The sequence below is a fragment of the Echiichthys vipera genome (assembly GCF_963691815.1).
Source record: "Echiichthys vipera genome assembly, chromosome: 17".
Classification (NCBI taxonomy): Eukaryota; Metazoa; Chordata; class Actinopteri; order Perciformes; family Trachinidae; genus Echiichthys; species Echiichthys vipera.
The window spans coordinates 2,995,973-3,010,697 of record NC_139842.1 but is presented as its reverse complement, the minus strand read 5'-3'; the positions used below and the strand labels follow the sequence as shown (position 1 = coordinate 3,010,697).

At 46.6% G+C, this 14,725-nt stretch overlaps 1 protein-coding gene across 1 annotated transcript in view; it reads left to right on the top strand.

Annotated features, from left to right (window-relative positions):
* Positions 1 to 12,525: 12,525 nt before the first annotated feature.
* LOC310960363 (shisa family member 6) overlaps positions 12,526 to 14,725 on the top strand; it is a gene marked incomplete at both ends in the record, with an annotated part of 86,381 nt that continues 84,181 nt past the window's right edge. The window contains one exon of the mRNA XM_083932048.1: positions 12,526 to 13,085. Coding sequence (XP_083788174.1) covers positions 12,526 to 13,085 — 560 coding nt within the window. The remainder of the gene's footprint in view (positions 13,086 to 14,725) is intronic.

Sequence of the window (14,725 nt, the reverse complement as noted above, 5' to 3'; positions counted from 1 at the left end):
CGATGAAAGGAGAGAAGGGTCCGATCTCTCAGGGCTCTGTTTCCTCCGGCATCTTTCATTACACGCCGTTTCCTCTCAGAATGACGTGACGCAGCATCACGAGGCGGCACGATCACGACGAGACTCCTCTGCGTCAATAATGAGCTTTTTCCGACTGTCATTGGATCTGACGTGCAGAGCAGAGATACATCAGTTTGCTTCAAAGTTCCTCTTAAACACTCGTCTGCTCACTCTTTTAAAACTGCACTTTTATTTGCCCACCAGCTCTGACGGCCAGATGCCTCCTCATAACTACGTGTTTGTTTGTCACGAAACACCTGCGATGGTGTGATGCACTCAACACACACACACACACACACACACACACACACACACACACACACACACACACACACACACACACACACACACACACACACACACACACACACACACACACACACACACAAAGTCTGCTTCTCGACTTCTGTTTTGGTATTTACTTTGCGATCATTGATCTCCTCTTAGACAATCTCTGCACTGTGGTGGTGTATTTGTATTTGCAACATCTCAGGAACAGAAACAGACATCCACGGACATGGATGCCAACGGTTCGAATCCCCCCCTGACCCTCATTTACATTCTTTAGGACTGTATTAAATATTCTTTACGGTGCGACTCATCCGGTCTCTGAGGTCCAAATTAGAAGTGTGTTTGATAATCCCCTTCTGAGCATCACAAAGCAGCGAGGCGTGTCAAATACAGACAGATTACAGGTCAGGTATCGACGCACCGGCAGGTTTCGTGGAGGCTCCTGAACGCCTCACACTGGGAATATCAGGTAAACATCCTGTAACCTCGGTTTGTCGGGATCATCCCAAAGGTACATGTTTGTTTATTTCAAACGTAGAAAATTAAGATTGAAAACAGAATAATAATTAGATGAAATGAATGATAGACCTTTAAACGAACTGAGTGAATACATTTTTCATAAACACAAAGGAAATCGTACGTGTTTCCAAAAGTGTACGAGGAACTAAACACTTATTCGACCCGACCCCTTCATTCTCATCAAAAGGTTCGTATCACGTCTTACGCAAAGTTACACGCAACAGTTTTGTATGATATATTTTGAAATATGACACATAATGTCGCAAAACGCCGCCTGGAAGTGGACCACAACGGTTACATTCAGACGACCAACGGTGACGGTTAAGTGTAGACGACAAAAGGTGACAGTTAAGTTTAGACGACAAAAGGTGACGGTTAAGTTTAGACGACAAAAGGAGGCCGTTAAGTTAAGACAACAAAAGATGATGATTAAGTTACTCGCCAAAAGATGACAGCTAAGTGTAGATGACTAAAGAAGACCATTAAGTTAAGACAACAAAAGATGACAATAAATTGTAGACGACAAAAGGCGGCGGTTACATTCAGACGACAAAAGGTGACTTACGTGTAGATGACAAAAAGTGACAGTTAAGTTAAGACAACAAAGATGACGGTTAAGTTTAGATGACAAAAGGTGACGGTTAAGTTAGACGACTAAAGGTGACGGTTAAGTTAAGACGACAAAGGCTACGGTTAAGTGTATACGACAAAAGCTGACGGTTACAATCAGACGACAAAATATGATAGTTAAGTGTAGACGACAAAAGAGGACGGTTAAGTTAAGATGACAAAAGGTGACGGTTAAGTGTAGATGACAAAAGAGGACGGTTAAGTGTGGACGACAAAAGCGACGGTTAAGTTTAGACAACAAAAGAAGCTTACTGTATAACGCCCCATATGTACGTGAGAAGTAATAATGACGGTGGAAATCAAACAAAGTAATACGGTGACGTACGTGCCCCAAAGTCCGCGTGAGCAGGACGGTCGCCGTGGTTCGAAGGATCAAACCCAAAACCACAATCTTTTCTGAAACCAAACCAAATATTTCTGTGACTATTAAGTGTACTAAATCAAATTAACAGTCCTTGAAAACAAAAATAAGCGGTTAACTCACATGTGTATTCGGCTGGTACCAAACCTGCATCACCTAGACGACTTCAGCAAAGTGACACGTTTCCTCCAGGGTGTGAGAGGCACTCACCGCGGAAACAGAAAGGACAACAAATCTCCTCATTTACATAATATTTGGTAAATAATTCATGGGATCATCAGGATCTCTAACACACTGGAATAAAAGTGTGGGTGACAGGTGAGTTGGCGGGGTTGAAACAGCTCCGTCAGAGTGCACCGCCACCCTGTCGTCACTTTAAATATTATTCCCTATTAACTACGATGTTTTGTTCCGCCTCAAGAGAGTCCTCTAATTAATTAAGTAACATTTTGCAAGTGAAATTGTCAATCAAAACCCTTTTCCCCTCTCATCGCTGAGTAAAAAGCTGCTGTGACTCTGGAATATATGCACATATTTCACAGGAGAAGCCATCACTGACGTAAAAAACGTGTTTTCAGGCGTTCTTATTTTATATGGATCCCCAAAAGGTCCAATTTTAATTCATTTCGTAAAGACATTATGAAATGAATTAATGTCTTAATTGTCCAGCCGGGATTCGAACTAGGAACCCTCTGGCTGGGGCCCTTCTGTGTGGAGTTTGCATGTTGTCCCCGTGTCTGCGTGGGTTTTCTCCAGGTTCTCCGGTTTCCTCCCACAGTCCAAAGACGTGCAGGTGTTCAGTTCATTGATGACTCTAAATCACCCGTAGGTGTGAATGGTTGTCTGTCTCTGTACGTCTCTATGTGTCCTGTGATAGACTGGCGTCCTGTCCAGGGTGGACCCCGCCTCACGCCCGATGTCAGCTGGGATCGGCTCCAGCCCCCCGCGACCCCGACAGGGACAAGAGGATGAACCATTTGTGAAACAATTGAAGTCATTTGTCATGAACGGTACAGAAATAACATACAAAAATGGTGGACCCGACGCAGACACGGACACGAAGTATAAGTACAAACAAAACGTTTAATGATACTAACGAACGCAAAAACACTACAGGGTAAACAGGTAACACAAATGACGAGACGGTCGAGGGAAAAACAGGAACGAGAAGACGACGGAAGACTCAGGGAGACGGACGAGGGAACAGGAACACGGGAAACTACGGAGAAACAGAAAAACAAACACGATTAGATACACTTAGCGACCGAGAGTGTCAAGATCTGGTTCTGTCAGTACCCTCCTCTCTTCCTTTTTGTGTGAGTTTGTCTCCCTCTGTCTGTGTTTCCCTGCATGTGTCTTTCCCTTGTCTGTGTCCAGGTCCGGTAGGCGTTCCCCCCAAGCTGCAGCCTGTTACGCTGATCACCTGTGCCACCTTAAATACCTCAAGCTGACAGGCATGCAGCGCCGGACCGCCGTCGACCCTTAACTGGTAAACTATTCCCCCCGGATTGGTGTCCCCTTTCTCGTTGTGGTTTCACGCTCCCCGTCGTAAGTTTACTAATCGTGTTTGTTTTCTGTTTTTCTCTGTAGTTTCCCGTGTTCCCGTTTCCCGTCCGTCTCTTTGATCTTCCGTCGTCTTCTCGTTCCTGTTGTTTCCGTGATCGTCTTTGTTAGTTATTGTTACTGCGACCCAGACAGGGACAAGCGGTTGAAGATGAATCAATGAATGTAAATAAACGGCCCCAGTACCAGGCGGTAAACTGGTTTAGTTCTGCTGTAAAGGTGGCCATTAGGGTCTATGGCGTCCACAGTGACAGACATCATTTTCACCATCTTACTGATATATTACTCATTACTGAATAAGGCATAAGCAATCGTTAGCTTCATTTAGCGTCAGGACATTCACTTAACTTTATGTTAACAGAAGGATTAGGACGTTCCCTAAGGCCCCCTCCACTTCATGCCCCCTGCAGGTTTTGGCGTCGCGGCGGCAGTGATCCCATCGCAGAACGGTTTCTAGTTTTAAGTGTCAATGGTCCAAAACGTAGCATTTTTTCTTATCCAGTTAAAGAGAAGCCCAGTTGGGTGGAGAACATGTAGAAGGTTGCTTACCTTGAGAGGCAGAGGGCATGTGTGTCACAGTTCAGTCATCCAGCCCTCTGTAGTTTTCCATTGATCCTGCCTCTGCCCCACTCACCCACCTCGTTAGTTCACTCTACTCACCTGTGCCCACAGCTGCCTCTCATCACATGCAATCAGCCCAGCACATAATCACCAGCTCCACACTCACGCCTTTGCCAGATCGTTCTGTGCCATGCAAGACTTTCCAGCGTTCTTCTGCCCGTCTTCCCGGTACGGACCTCGCCCGTCCCTGATTCCCTGCTTCCTCTGCATCCTGGTAAATGGACCCAGCCTTCTGTCCCTGACCAAGACTTTAGCCTCTCCGCTCCTGATTCCCGTTTTGCCGTTTTCCGAACTGTTTGCATGTTAAACCGTTGAACTTTTACCACTGTTTCTGAGTCCTTTGTACTGCATTTGGGTCCATACACCACCCGTTACAGTGTGATTGGCTGAGGCGTGGCAACACCGCCAACAGAGCAGTGGAATAAAAATTTTAAAAAGTTATTATGAAGTGAAAACAGACTTTTGAAAAAGGACAGTCTGATAAAAAAGAAATGAACAAATTCAAAAATGAAATTAATGGACTGCCATTTGATATTAATGAGTTGAGTTTTAATCATCTATTACAGTCTGTCCCAAAGTTAAGGCCGGGACCCACAATGTGCCGCGGATCCATTTTGATTGGGTACAATCAGTACGATGCGTAACATTGCTGTGATATTTGAACTCAATTCTTCCTAATTTAAAAAGAAGAGGAGCGTTCGGTCTGTTCAGGACAGAAGCCCTGACCTGAAGTAACTGTGATTTCTGTTGGTTTTATTTCATATTCAACACTTTAAACACTCCACACCTTTTATGTTCTCAGGTTTTACCTCTCACTTACCTTCCTCTTGGTCTGCTGCTCATACCTTTTGCTCTTTTCTGCATCACAGTGTGCTTTATACACCGGTAACATCTCCGCAGACCCGTGCGCTTAATGTAAAGTATTACGGATCCACTTCAAGTCAAGAGACACAGTGTGGAGGATCGCACACCTACAAGGTGGACGGCATGTGAGCCGCGTGACCCCTTTAGCGACACACAGTCGTACCAAAATGGTGTTAAGATTCACTTTGCGTCGGGCGTTGAGCTGCTGAAACATGCCGAGACTGCCTGGCTCATTAACAAAGGCGCCGGCGCGGACCCTTGAACAGGGCCGGCGTCAGAGGAGAGCAATTCCCCTCTGCACCAAATCTGGGGCAGACATTTTGGTTGGTGCTCTGAGCAGAGCCGAATCAAGACCCACATAACATCCCTGATTGAAAGACAAAATATAGACCGACTGGATACTAGAGAGAGAGAGAATGTGGGGCGAATTTGCATGATACCAATCAACGTGACAATTACGAGGTGACTGCTTTTGAGAGCCTTCCTACGATGGCGGCGAGAGCCTCGTCACTTTCCCCGTGTGATTGTTTTGTGCTGTTGGCGTGGAAGGCCGCCTCTAAGCTCCGGGACTTCTTTGCGTCATTCATTACTTCATTTTTCCGCGGGAAAGGGGTTCTCATTAGTCTTCAGCCAATGTGGACCCCGCCGTTACCTGTCAGCATTTTTTTGCTGAGGCTAGCTCCGCGCACTCGGAGCCGTTAAACACTAATGGACAATCGCTCTTCCCTTTGTCCTCAACGCGCCGTCTGATGTGCCGTTTTGACTGACAGAGGAATGGAGGGCCAATTTGCAAACGCTGACTTCCAGAGCATCCAGCGTGGAGAGACATTCATCAAAGGCTCCGTGTCCTTTTTCCCCCTGTCTCCTTGTCATATTATCTGTACGCCGCTGTCAGGGGCGCCGCGGAGTTGATCACACTTTATTTCCCGCGGCCTGCATGAGTAGATCGCGTCGCTGGTTTCAAGTGTGGGTGGGCAATTAAGGTCCACATCCTCTTCTGTCTTGGACGGGAAATTAGCAGCGTGAGGTAAAGTTCAGCTAAAGTCCAGAAGTAAAAATATCAATTAGCCAGGAGTCGTTATTGAAAGGACTTTCCAGTCCGTCTGTATGATGCAATCAGTGCACATACGTGTGTTTTTATAACCCATACGATCTGTAAGAGATGCTCAACCCTAGTGTTTTGGGGGAAAGGGGTGACAATTTAATACATAACTACAGTCAACTCACATCCTCTCAACAAAGGTTCTATGAGCTGTGAGCACCTCGAGGTAGAAGAACTTGTTTGTTTTACTTTCTCGGGTTGTTTTAATGACTTTTAGAGACCCGAGGAGGTAAAACTATCCAGTATTTTACACGAGCTAAAAAGATAAACGCCTTTTTTAAGGTGCTCCAATCCGTTTAGCTGCTGCCCCCAGTCCACAGCACTGCATTTCTCAGTTCGTGTGTCAGCACTCACCTGCTTCACCAAACTCTGTTACTCATGGGAGGGTGAACACGGTCTCCTGCATCAGATATCATACTATAACATCTATCTTGGTTATTGAAGCAACAGGAAACCCTTGAACATTCAAGCAAGCCAGTATAAACTCAGGCTGTGCATCCAAACGTTATTGTGAATTCTAGTGCTGATATGTTGCGGAAATGGATTTCAACAAACAGGATCCGCGTTTTCTCCGTGGTTTATTTTGCCAAAGCATTTTCCTCTGCAGACAAAATTACGTTCACCCCTGCGTCCTCACAAAGCTCAGAGTTTAGCAGGAATGACCCCGAGCCAAATCGTGCCCAGTCTTTTAGGGGAAGGGACAGGACGTGCTAAGCCTTGGTTGGGTGACGTCTTTAGACCAAACAAAAACACGCCTCAGACATTACAATCCCCCTCTGAACCTCCCTCATCACAAGGTCCCTAACACAGGGTCCACATGCACACATATGCCATTATACCATCAAGAGTTAGTTATTTGCATCATCCATTAAGAAGGTGAGACAGAGGAGACGCTGAACTGCGTCTGACCTGACGAAACTATGATTATGAATTACAAATATCCAAAATTCCCACAACAGATACCAAAGCTTCCAAAGATACCAAACACGTCAGGCACAGTTTTATGGAAGATGCATGTGAAATAATGTACGAGACATGTAGAAAATGTTGGAACGGTGCAGCCTTAAGAACATGAAGTCTGGGCTTTGAACATTTCCCTCCGTGTAACCATCATGTAGCTTCAACAGGGAGCTGAAACAAGATCAAACTGACACTTTCAGACGGTGTAGCATCGGGAATAAGAGGGTTTTTAACAACTGTAAAGCCACTGAAGGGGAAAGTGTACGCGTGTCCTACAGTTCAGTACATGTTAAGGTGTCAAGCAGTGATGACATGTCTCATCTCCTGCCAATCACGTGCCTCCTTCCTCTTCACAAGCACGCTCAACAGCTGCTTCCAGGTTTCATTGTTGCTCCTTTTTATTTAATTGGACAAGAAAGAGTGGTTTTGGTCTAGTTGGGATGATTTGGGTGAAAAGTAACCAAGTGTAACAACTTCAGTGTCGTTGAAGCTATGGTCCCCCCCCCCCCCCCCCCCCCACACACACACACACCCCAACCACACCCCTCCCCTCAGTGTTCCTGGATCCTCTTCCGCACTTTACAGCTCTGGGAAAAATGAAGAGGCCGCCGCGGTCTTTTTCAAATAAGCCATCGAGACAGTTTTTTTTGTGTATGAACGATTAACGGAGAAATCCAGGAGAGTCGCTAACAGCCGGACGTGGCTAACAGTGATTAGCTCGGGGCAGCACGGTGAAGGCATTCAAAGGTCTTTTTTAACCACTAATGCTGCTGAAAATAACAGCAAACCTCTGCAGCAGCATGAGAAGAGTCCCTACACACAAAACAAAGCACCAACAACGTAGTTAGTGAAGCCAGAGTTTATTAAAGAGTGTTTTAAAGACTTACCTACTGGCCCCTGTACCAGCTCCTCTCATAGTAAAGTCCATTACAGTGGATTACCAAAGTCAATCCCAAAGGAAGGAGCCCATTGGTGCTTTGTTTTGTGTGTAGGGACTCTTCTCATGCTGCTGCAGAGGTTTGCTGTTATTTTCAGCAGCATTAGTGGTTAAAAAAGACCTTTGAATGCCTTCACCGTACTGCCCCGAGCTAATCAGTGTTAGCCACGTCCGGCTGTTAGCCACTCTATTAAAAGAGTGTTTTAAAGACTTACCTACTGTAAATATCACTCTCTTGGCAGCATAATCAGTCTTCTTCCACAGGCACAACAAAAAATGCAGCACAAACTCGGGGTTCACTAACTACGATGTTGTTGTTACATTATTTGATGTTTGTAAGTGCCGAAAAAGACCGTGGGGTGATTTTGCGCCACTTTAAGTCAACATCCCGACATGTATATGAGCCATCCCAAATCCTTAATCTATTTTTAAAGATGGGGTTGTGATTAGGTCATCACCCGAAGCAAATCTTATATAACCACTGCTGCGATCATTATGATCCTCTGGCTGTGATGGCACAAACAAAGCTAGTAGTTTTTCAAGCGTAATTTGAATTAAAGGCTTGAAACAGGCTCCTACGTGGGCGGGGCTAATGTCCTGCAAAGTCTTTTATCAGTGGGAAGCAAAGAAAAGATGTTTGGTACTGCAGTAATGTCATCTCCTCTGATGAGTCCAATTTCCAGCTTTGCCCAACACCTGGTCGTCTAATGGTTGGACAGAGACCTGGAGAGCTACAAGTCACAGTGTCTGGCACCCGCTGTGAGATGCGGTGGAGGATCAGTGATGACTTGGCAGTGCTTTAACAAAGCTGGCATTGGGCGGATTTGTCTTTGTGAAGAATGCATGAATCAAGCCGCACACGAGGGCATCCTGGAAGAAAACTTGCTTCCTCCTGCTCTGAAAATGTCCTCCAACACTGAGGATGGGTTTTTTATTTTCCAGCCAGAGAAATAGAGGTGTGGATGGAGGAGCACCAGATCAAGACCCCTGTCGTGGCAGCCGGCCCGGTCTCCAGACCCGAAGCCCCGCTGAAAATCCCTGGAATGTGATCAAGAGGAAGACGGAAAGGTCAGAAGCCATCAAGCAAGAACCAGCTGCTTTCATTTTTTACACCAGGAGTGGCACAAAGTCGCCCGGCAACACGACGTGAAAGAGGTGCACGACGGCTGCATGGTTATTCCACCAAATATGGATTTCTGAACTCTTCCTTATCAGTCAAAACATTGCATATTCGTTATTCATCACAGACCCCACACTCTCCTTCAAGTCACACATCGACCACGTCACCACCACCAAAACTTCTTTCCTCCACATCCGCAGCATCGCACGCCTTCGCCCCACTCTCTCCTCCTCAGCCGCCGAAACACTCGTCCACGCCTTCATCACCTCCGGACTCCACTACTGCAACAGCGTCCTGTACGGCCTCCCCTCCAGCGCACTTCAAAAGCTACAATATGTACAAAACTGGACCACCCGACTGCTCACTCACTCCCCCTCCAGAGCACACATCGCTCCCATCCTCCGTCAACTTCACTGGCTTCCCATACAACAACGGATCAACCTCAAGATCCTCCTCAACACCTACAAAGCCCCAAAAAAGCCTCGCACCCTCATACCTGACTGATCTCCTCCATCGCCACACCCACTCGCTGCCTCCGCTCTGCTGACGCCAACCTTCTCACCCCCATCACCAAAACCAAATATCACACCCGGGGGGACCGAGCCTTCGTCATCCCCGCCCCTACCCTCTGGACCTCCCCGCCCCTCGCCATCGAGAACTCAGAAACACTCCCATCACTCAAGAGTCAGCTTAAATCCTGTCTCTTCAGGATCATCGACAACAACTAAAATCCACCATCTTCCAGCCTCTGTTTCTCTATTAATGTTGTGTTCTTTTGTTCTAGTGTTGTTTAACGTGCTTCCTGTTTGATCGTCTATTTTCTTTATGTGTAAAGCGTCTTTGAGTTCTGAGAAAAGCACTACATAAAATTGATCTATTATTATTATTATTATTATTATTATTTTAACCAGTTAAAAAACATTTATTTGGAATAAGCGAGAAAAACTTTTTTAGGGGCCGTCCACACAAACGCGGGTACATTTGAAAGCGCGTGTTTCTCTGTTTCGCGGTTCTGTCACGGGAGGTGACGGGGAATTCACGGAGGATTGGACCCAAATGCAGACAAGGAACTCAAAAGTCAGCTTTAACAGATTTAATAAACTTACTTTAACAAAAAAAGGTGCACAGAGAACAAAGGCAAACGTGAAGAAACGGATACAAACTCGACACAAGGCATGAACACAAGAGGCCGGGTACGCAGGGAGACATCCGGGTGGATAGAGTGTGTGGAATAATGATCCGGCACCGAATGAGGCTCAGGACCGGCTTAATATACAGAGTGGCAGGTGATCAGTGCCAACGAGAACCACCTGCCAGGAAAACCAACTCGAACCAGGGAAACAGAACGGGAGCACATACAGAAAAACACCGACAGAGGGAGACAAGAACAACGACCTAAAAGGAGAGAGAGACTGTCCTGATCCAAACCATGACAGGTTCGGCCTTTCATCCAAACGTAACCAAAGTTTTCGCTCCTGAAACCAGAGTCCAGGGGGAACTTCTTTGAAAAGTTTCTGCAGTCATGTGTGAAAACCGAGGAAAACCACAATTTCTTGTCGACATTGTTTGACGGTAAACATTAGGTTGTATCCATGGAGACGTGTGGAGCGCTCTAGAGGGGACGCTGTTACTGAACCGAGCCACAACTCTGCTGCTATTTAGCAACTCATCAGCACTTTGTGTTTCATGAGTGACAGTGAGAAAGAACTCAGTCAGTCCACACGAAGGAATCTGCCCGGCCTCGGTTCGCCATTGTCGTTTTTCCGGTATGAATGTTTCCAGACTTGTGATTGGCTAAATGGACTTCCTGTTGGGGGTGCTATGCCACCTACTGCTTTGGCATGTGCACATTGTTTGAGGTGGTTCTGCAGTTTCATGGGGACCATAAAAACAAAAATACCCGTGTTTGTTCGGACGAGGCCTTAGTAGTTTATAGAAAACATACGGAAAATAGTAAAACCAAAGAAACGGATACTTTTTTGCAGTGGTCTCTTTATTTATTTCTTTTTAAAGCTGTAGAGTTTTTCTGCCCATGAGGCCCTTTAAACACATCAGATAGAGACGACTTTTAATTTGAAAATCCAAACATGTTTAAGCAACCAAATCCTCCTCCTCTGCACTTGCATGGCATTTGATTTATAATTCTATAAAGTAAACCAGCTCGGCCATGTTTTCACATTTGCCTGAACACACACACACACACACACACACACACACACACGAGCACTGCATCACAGAGGACGTGAGCGGTGACTTGTGAGTGGATGCAGCTTGTGTGCGCACTGATGCGTGAATGTACAGCACCGGCAGCACCTCGCCTCTTACACACAGCCTCTAATACACTGTTATCTTTCTGCTTTTGCTTGTTTTTTTTTTATTCTCCACCTCCGCGAGTTATCGAGTGAAGCCTGGAGGCATATGACCACCAGAGCAGGGTGGGGGGGAGATGCCGATTGATAATTAACTGAGGTACCTGAATCAGTGACGTGGATGGAGGGTAGAGGGTGATGAGAGAGAGAGAGGGAGAGAGAAATAGAGAGAGAGAGGGAGAGAGAGGGAGGGGGAGAGAGAGGTGGAGGGAGGCGGGCCGGAGAGGTCTTGTCTTGCTGAGGCTCTTTGATTCAGTGGCAGTGGCTGAGACAACCCCGTAACCGGCCACCGTGAACCCGGTAAGTCCTCCTCATCTTCTATTTCTCGTTTTGATTCAAAAGTCTTCATTCATTTGTTTTTTCTCATCATAAATAAATAGAAGTTACGCCGGGGATGTCGGATAAAAGAAAGTTTATGCGCAAAATAAAGACCAACGAGGCGAAAAAGCCTTTTTTGCAACTTAGAGACTCTGATTGTGTCAATTCTTTAGTTTAATAAGACGGTTTTTTGTTTAAAGTGGCGTTAAAATAGAAAATCTCTCTAATGTTTGATGCGTAAACGCGCCAAATGGAAACTCGGGCGCTGTCCGTGGTGCTGAAACTCTTCGGTTCTCGTCAATTATGGATCCCACTCTCCTTTCTTTATGGAGATACGCGTGCCTGCTTATTAATAAAGTTTCTCATGGTTACTTGGCCTGACCTAAAGTCCTATTTTCAGACTAAATCCCTCTGTGCGTGCCTCTCTTCTCCACAGTGTAACTACGAGCTTCGATCGGACTCGGGTCAGCAGCTCATGGTACAGATTTCCCCGGAGGACACCGCGTCTCTGTGCGTCTCTGCAGCCGCAGCCAAAGAGGACATTCGGCCGAAGCGAACTTTTATGAGAAAGCAGATCCGCAGCAGGTGACAGCAGCAGCAGCAGCAGAAGATGCTCTGTGTGTCCGACGAGCGCAAACCCCGCCAGTCAGAGTCCGTCAGTGAGAGCTCGGCGCGTAAAGGAGTACCTGCGATGAAGAGACCCGCAAGAAGCTCCACGCGGTAAGAACAAGTGGGGAGAGTGATATTCAGAGAGAGAGACCGGGCAGAAGAAGAGTGGAGGCCGAAGAACAAACACCAGCGCGTCCTCAAATGATGGGGATAAAGCACCTTCTGCTTCTTTTGATTTACTTCGACCCGCTGAATGTCCTGTGCGCCGCCACCGCCAACAAGAAGAGCAAAACCCCGCCGAGGAGGAACCCAAAGGTGAAGGAGGTCAACGGCAGCACCACCGCGGTCCCGCTGGCCGCGGCCGTCCCGGGGAAGATCACCCAGGTCCAGGCTCCCACGGTCCAGCACGACACCTGCCTGGGCTACTACGACGTGAGCGGCCAGTACGACAAGGAGTTCAGCTGCAACAACACCGACCACCGCTTCTGCTGCGGCAGCTGCTTCCTGCGCTTCTGCTGCGCGGACCGGGGGAAGCGGCTGGAGCAGAAGAGCTGCACCAACTACAACACCCCCGACTGGATCAAAACCCAGCCCCCTTCACCGGCGCCGACAGGTGATACGTACGACCCGGAGCTGGACCAGACCAACACCACGGTGTACATCACCTGCGGGGTCGTAGCGTTCATCATTGCCATTGGGATTTCTGCTAAAGTTGCCTATGATAAAGCCACCAAGCCCCCTCAGGAAATGAATGTGCACAGGTAAGACTTTGCTTGTAATCTCTCTTTTTTCATAATGAAAAGGCTGAAAAACAAAATTAAATGTGTTTTAAAGTCACCCAGATATCCCTGGAGCTTATCATTTTAATACAAAAATATAGGTGCATCGATCCAGTTTTCCGATCCAATCCGATACCGATACCCGGGCTGAGGCATCGGCGATACCGATCCGATCCCACTGTTGAATGACTGAAGCGTGTGCCTGTCCGTGTGAGTGAAGGCATCAGGCTTGACATAAACATTTAGCCTTATTTTTTTAGAAAGGTACAAATTAACACAGATATAAATGCACTTAATATTATTTATTAACAAATAACAAAGTGTACATTAGCAGCAAACAGAAAAAATAGCACTTCCATGTAAAGTGCACTGCAAACAGATATTTTAAAATGTTATATAAACTATAGCAGCTGCCTGAAAACCCCAAAACAAAGGCTGAATAAACTCTCTGTGTGTGATATTAATAAAAAAGAAACGACTGGATCAGAACGCTGGATCGGCCCCATTCATCTGGTATCTGATCCAGATAATGAGTCAAAATCAGAGCCGATGTCGCTGCATCTGAGGTACAAAACAGGCTGAGTTCAGCTCCACTTTGCCACAGTCAGACTGGTATAAACTGCAGGAAGACACCGTCACGTAACACTGCATGTATATATCTTCTGCCTGACAGTCATCCGAGCGTTCAGTTGGACACATTTTTCTCCGAGTGCAAAAATCATGACCGTCATTTCCCTCCAGCAGCCTCAAAGAGAAAATCCATACGTGTGACTCGGGTGACTTACAGCAGCCTACGTTACTTACAGCCTCAATATCATGGGTTCAAGCACGCCCGCGACCTTTAACACGTGCCATTACTCTCCTCCCGAGAGCCTCCCCGTCAAAAAATGTCGAGATTGTATACCTTTTCCACGGTACGCATCCCACGCCGTGTCAATCCCACTGTTACTCTGTGTCCATTCAACCCCCGAGGGAATCGAGTAAATGCCACTGAAAGCCATCACGAGCGCTCACGATCCCGATGGGAGTGGCCTCCTCCACAGTGACTACATGTTTTTGCCCTGAAGGCGACAGTAGTGGTCACTGAATTGCTCGATGAGCGCAACATAAAATCACATCCTGTGGCCATTTCAGTCACCAGCTGAACAAATGGCTGTGCAGTGATGTCACGAGCAGACGCACAGGCGACACTTAACCATCAGCATGCGGGGGTTTTTCATACAGGGAACTGCTGTTATCTGCATCTGTGTCCTGAAACAAACCACTCAAAGAGCCTTGACGTGTTATTTATATCAGATTTCTTCTGAATCTAATTTTTTTGCCCCAAAACGACCCAACTTACATGTTTTACGGGCAGGATGGAGCATTGGAAAGACTCTTGTGATGACACACACGGTAGCGTGGAGTATGTTAAACACGACAAATGGTGCCAGGTGACATTAGCCGAGTGGTTGTATGCAAATACATTCAGGCAGCTTACGTTAAAACACCTTTAGGACTTTGTGGCTGTGGTTCTATCGACAACAGCCTGGCAATATAAGCAAATAACCCCGATACTGTCAAGTCATTTTAATGCAAATGGGGTTGAATCGTAGCCTGACACTGAAATACCAAATCACAAA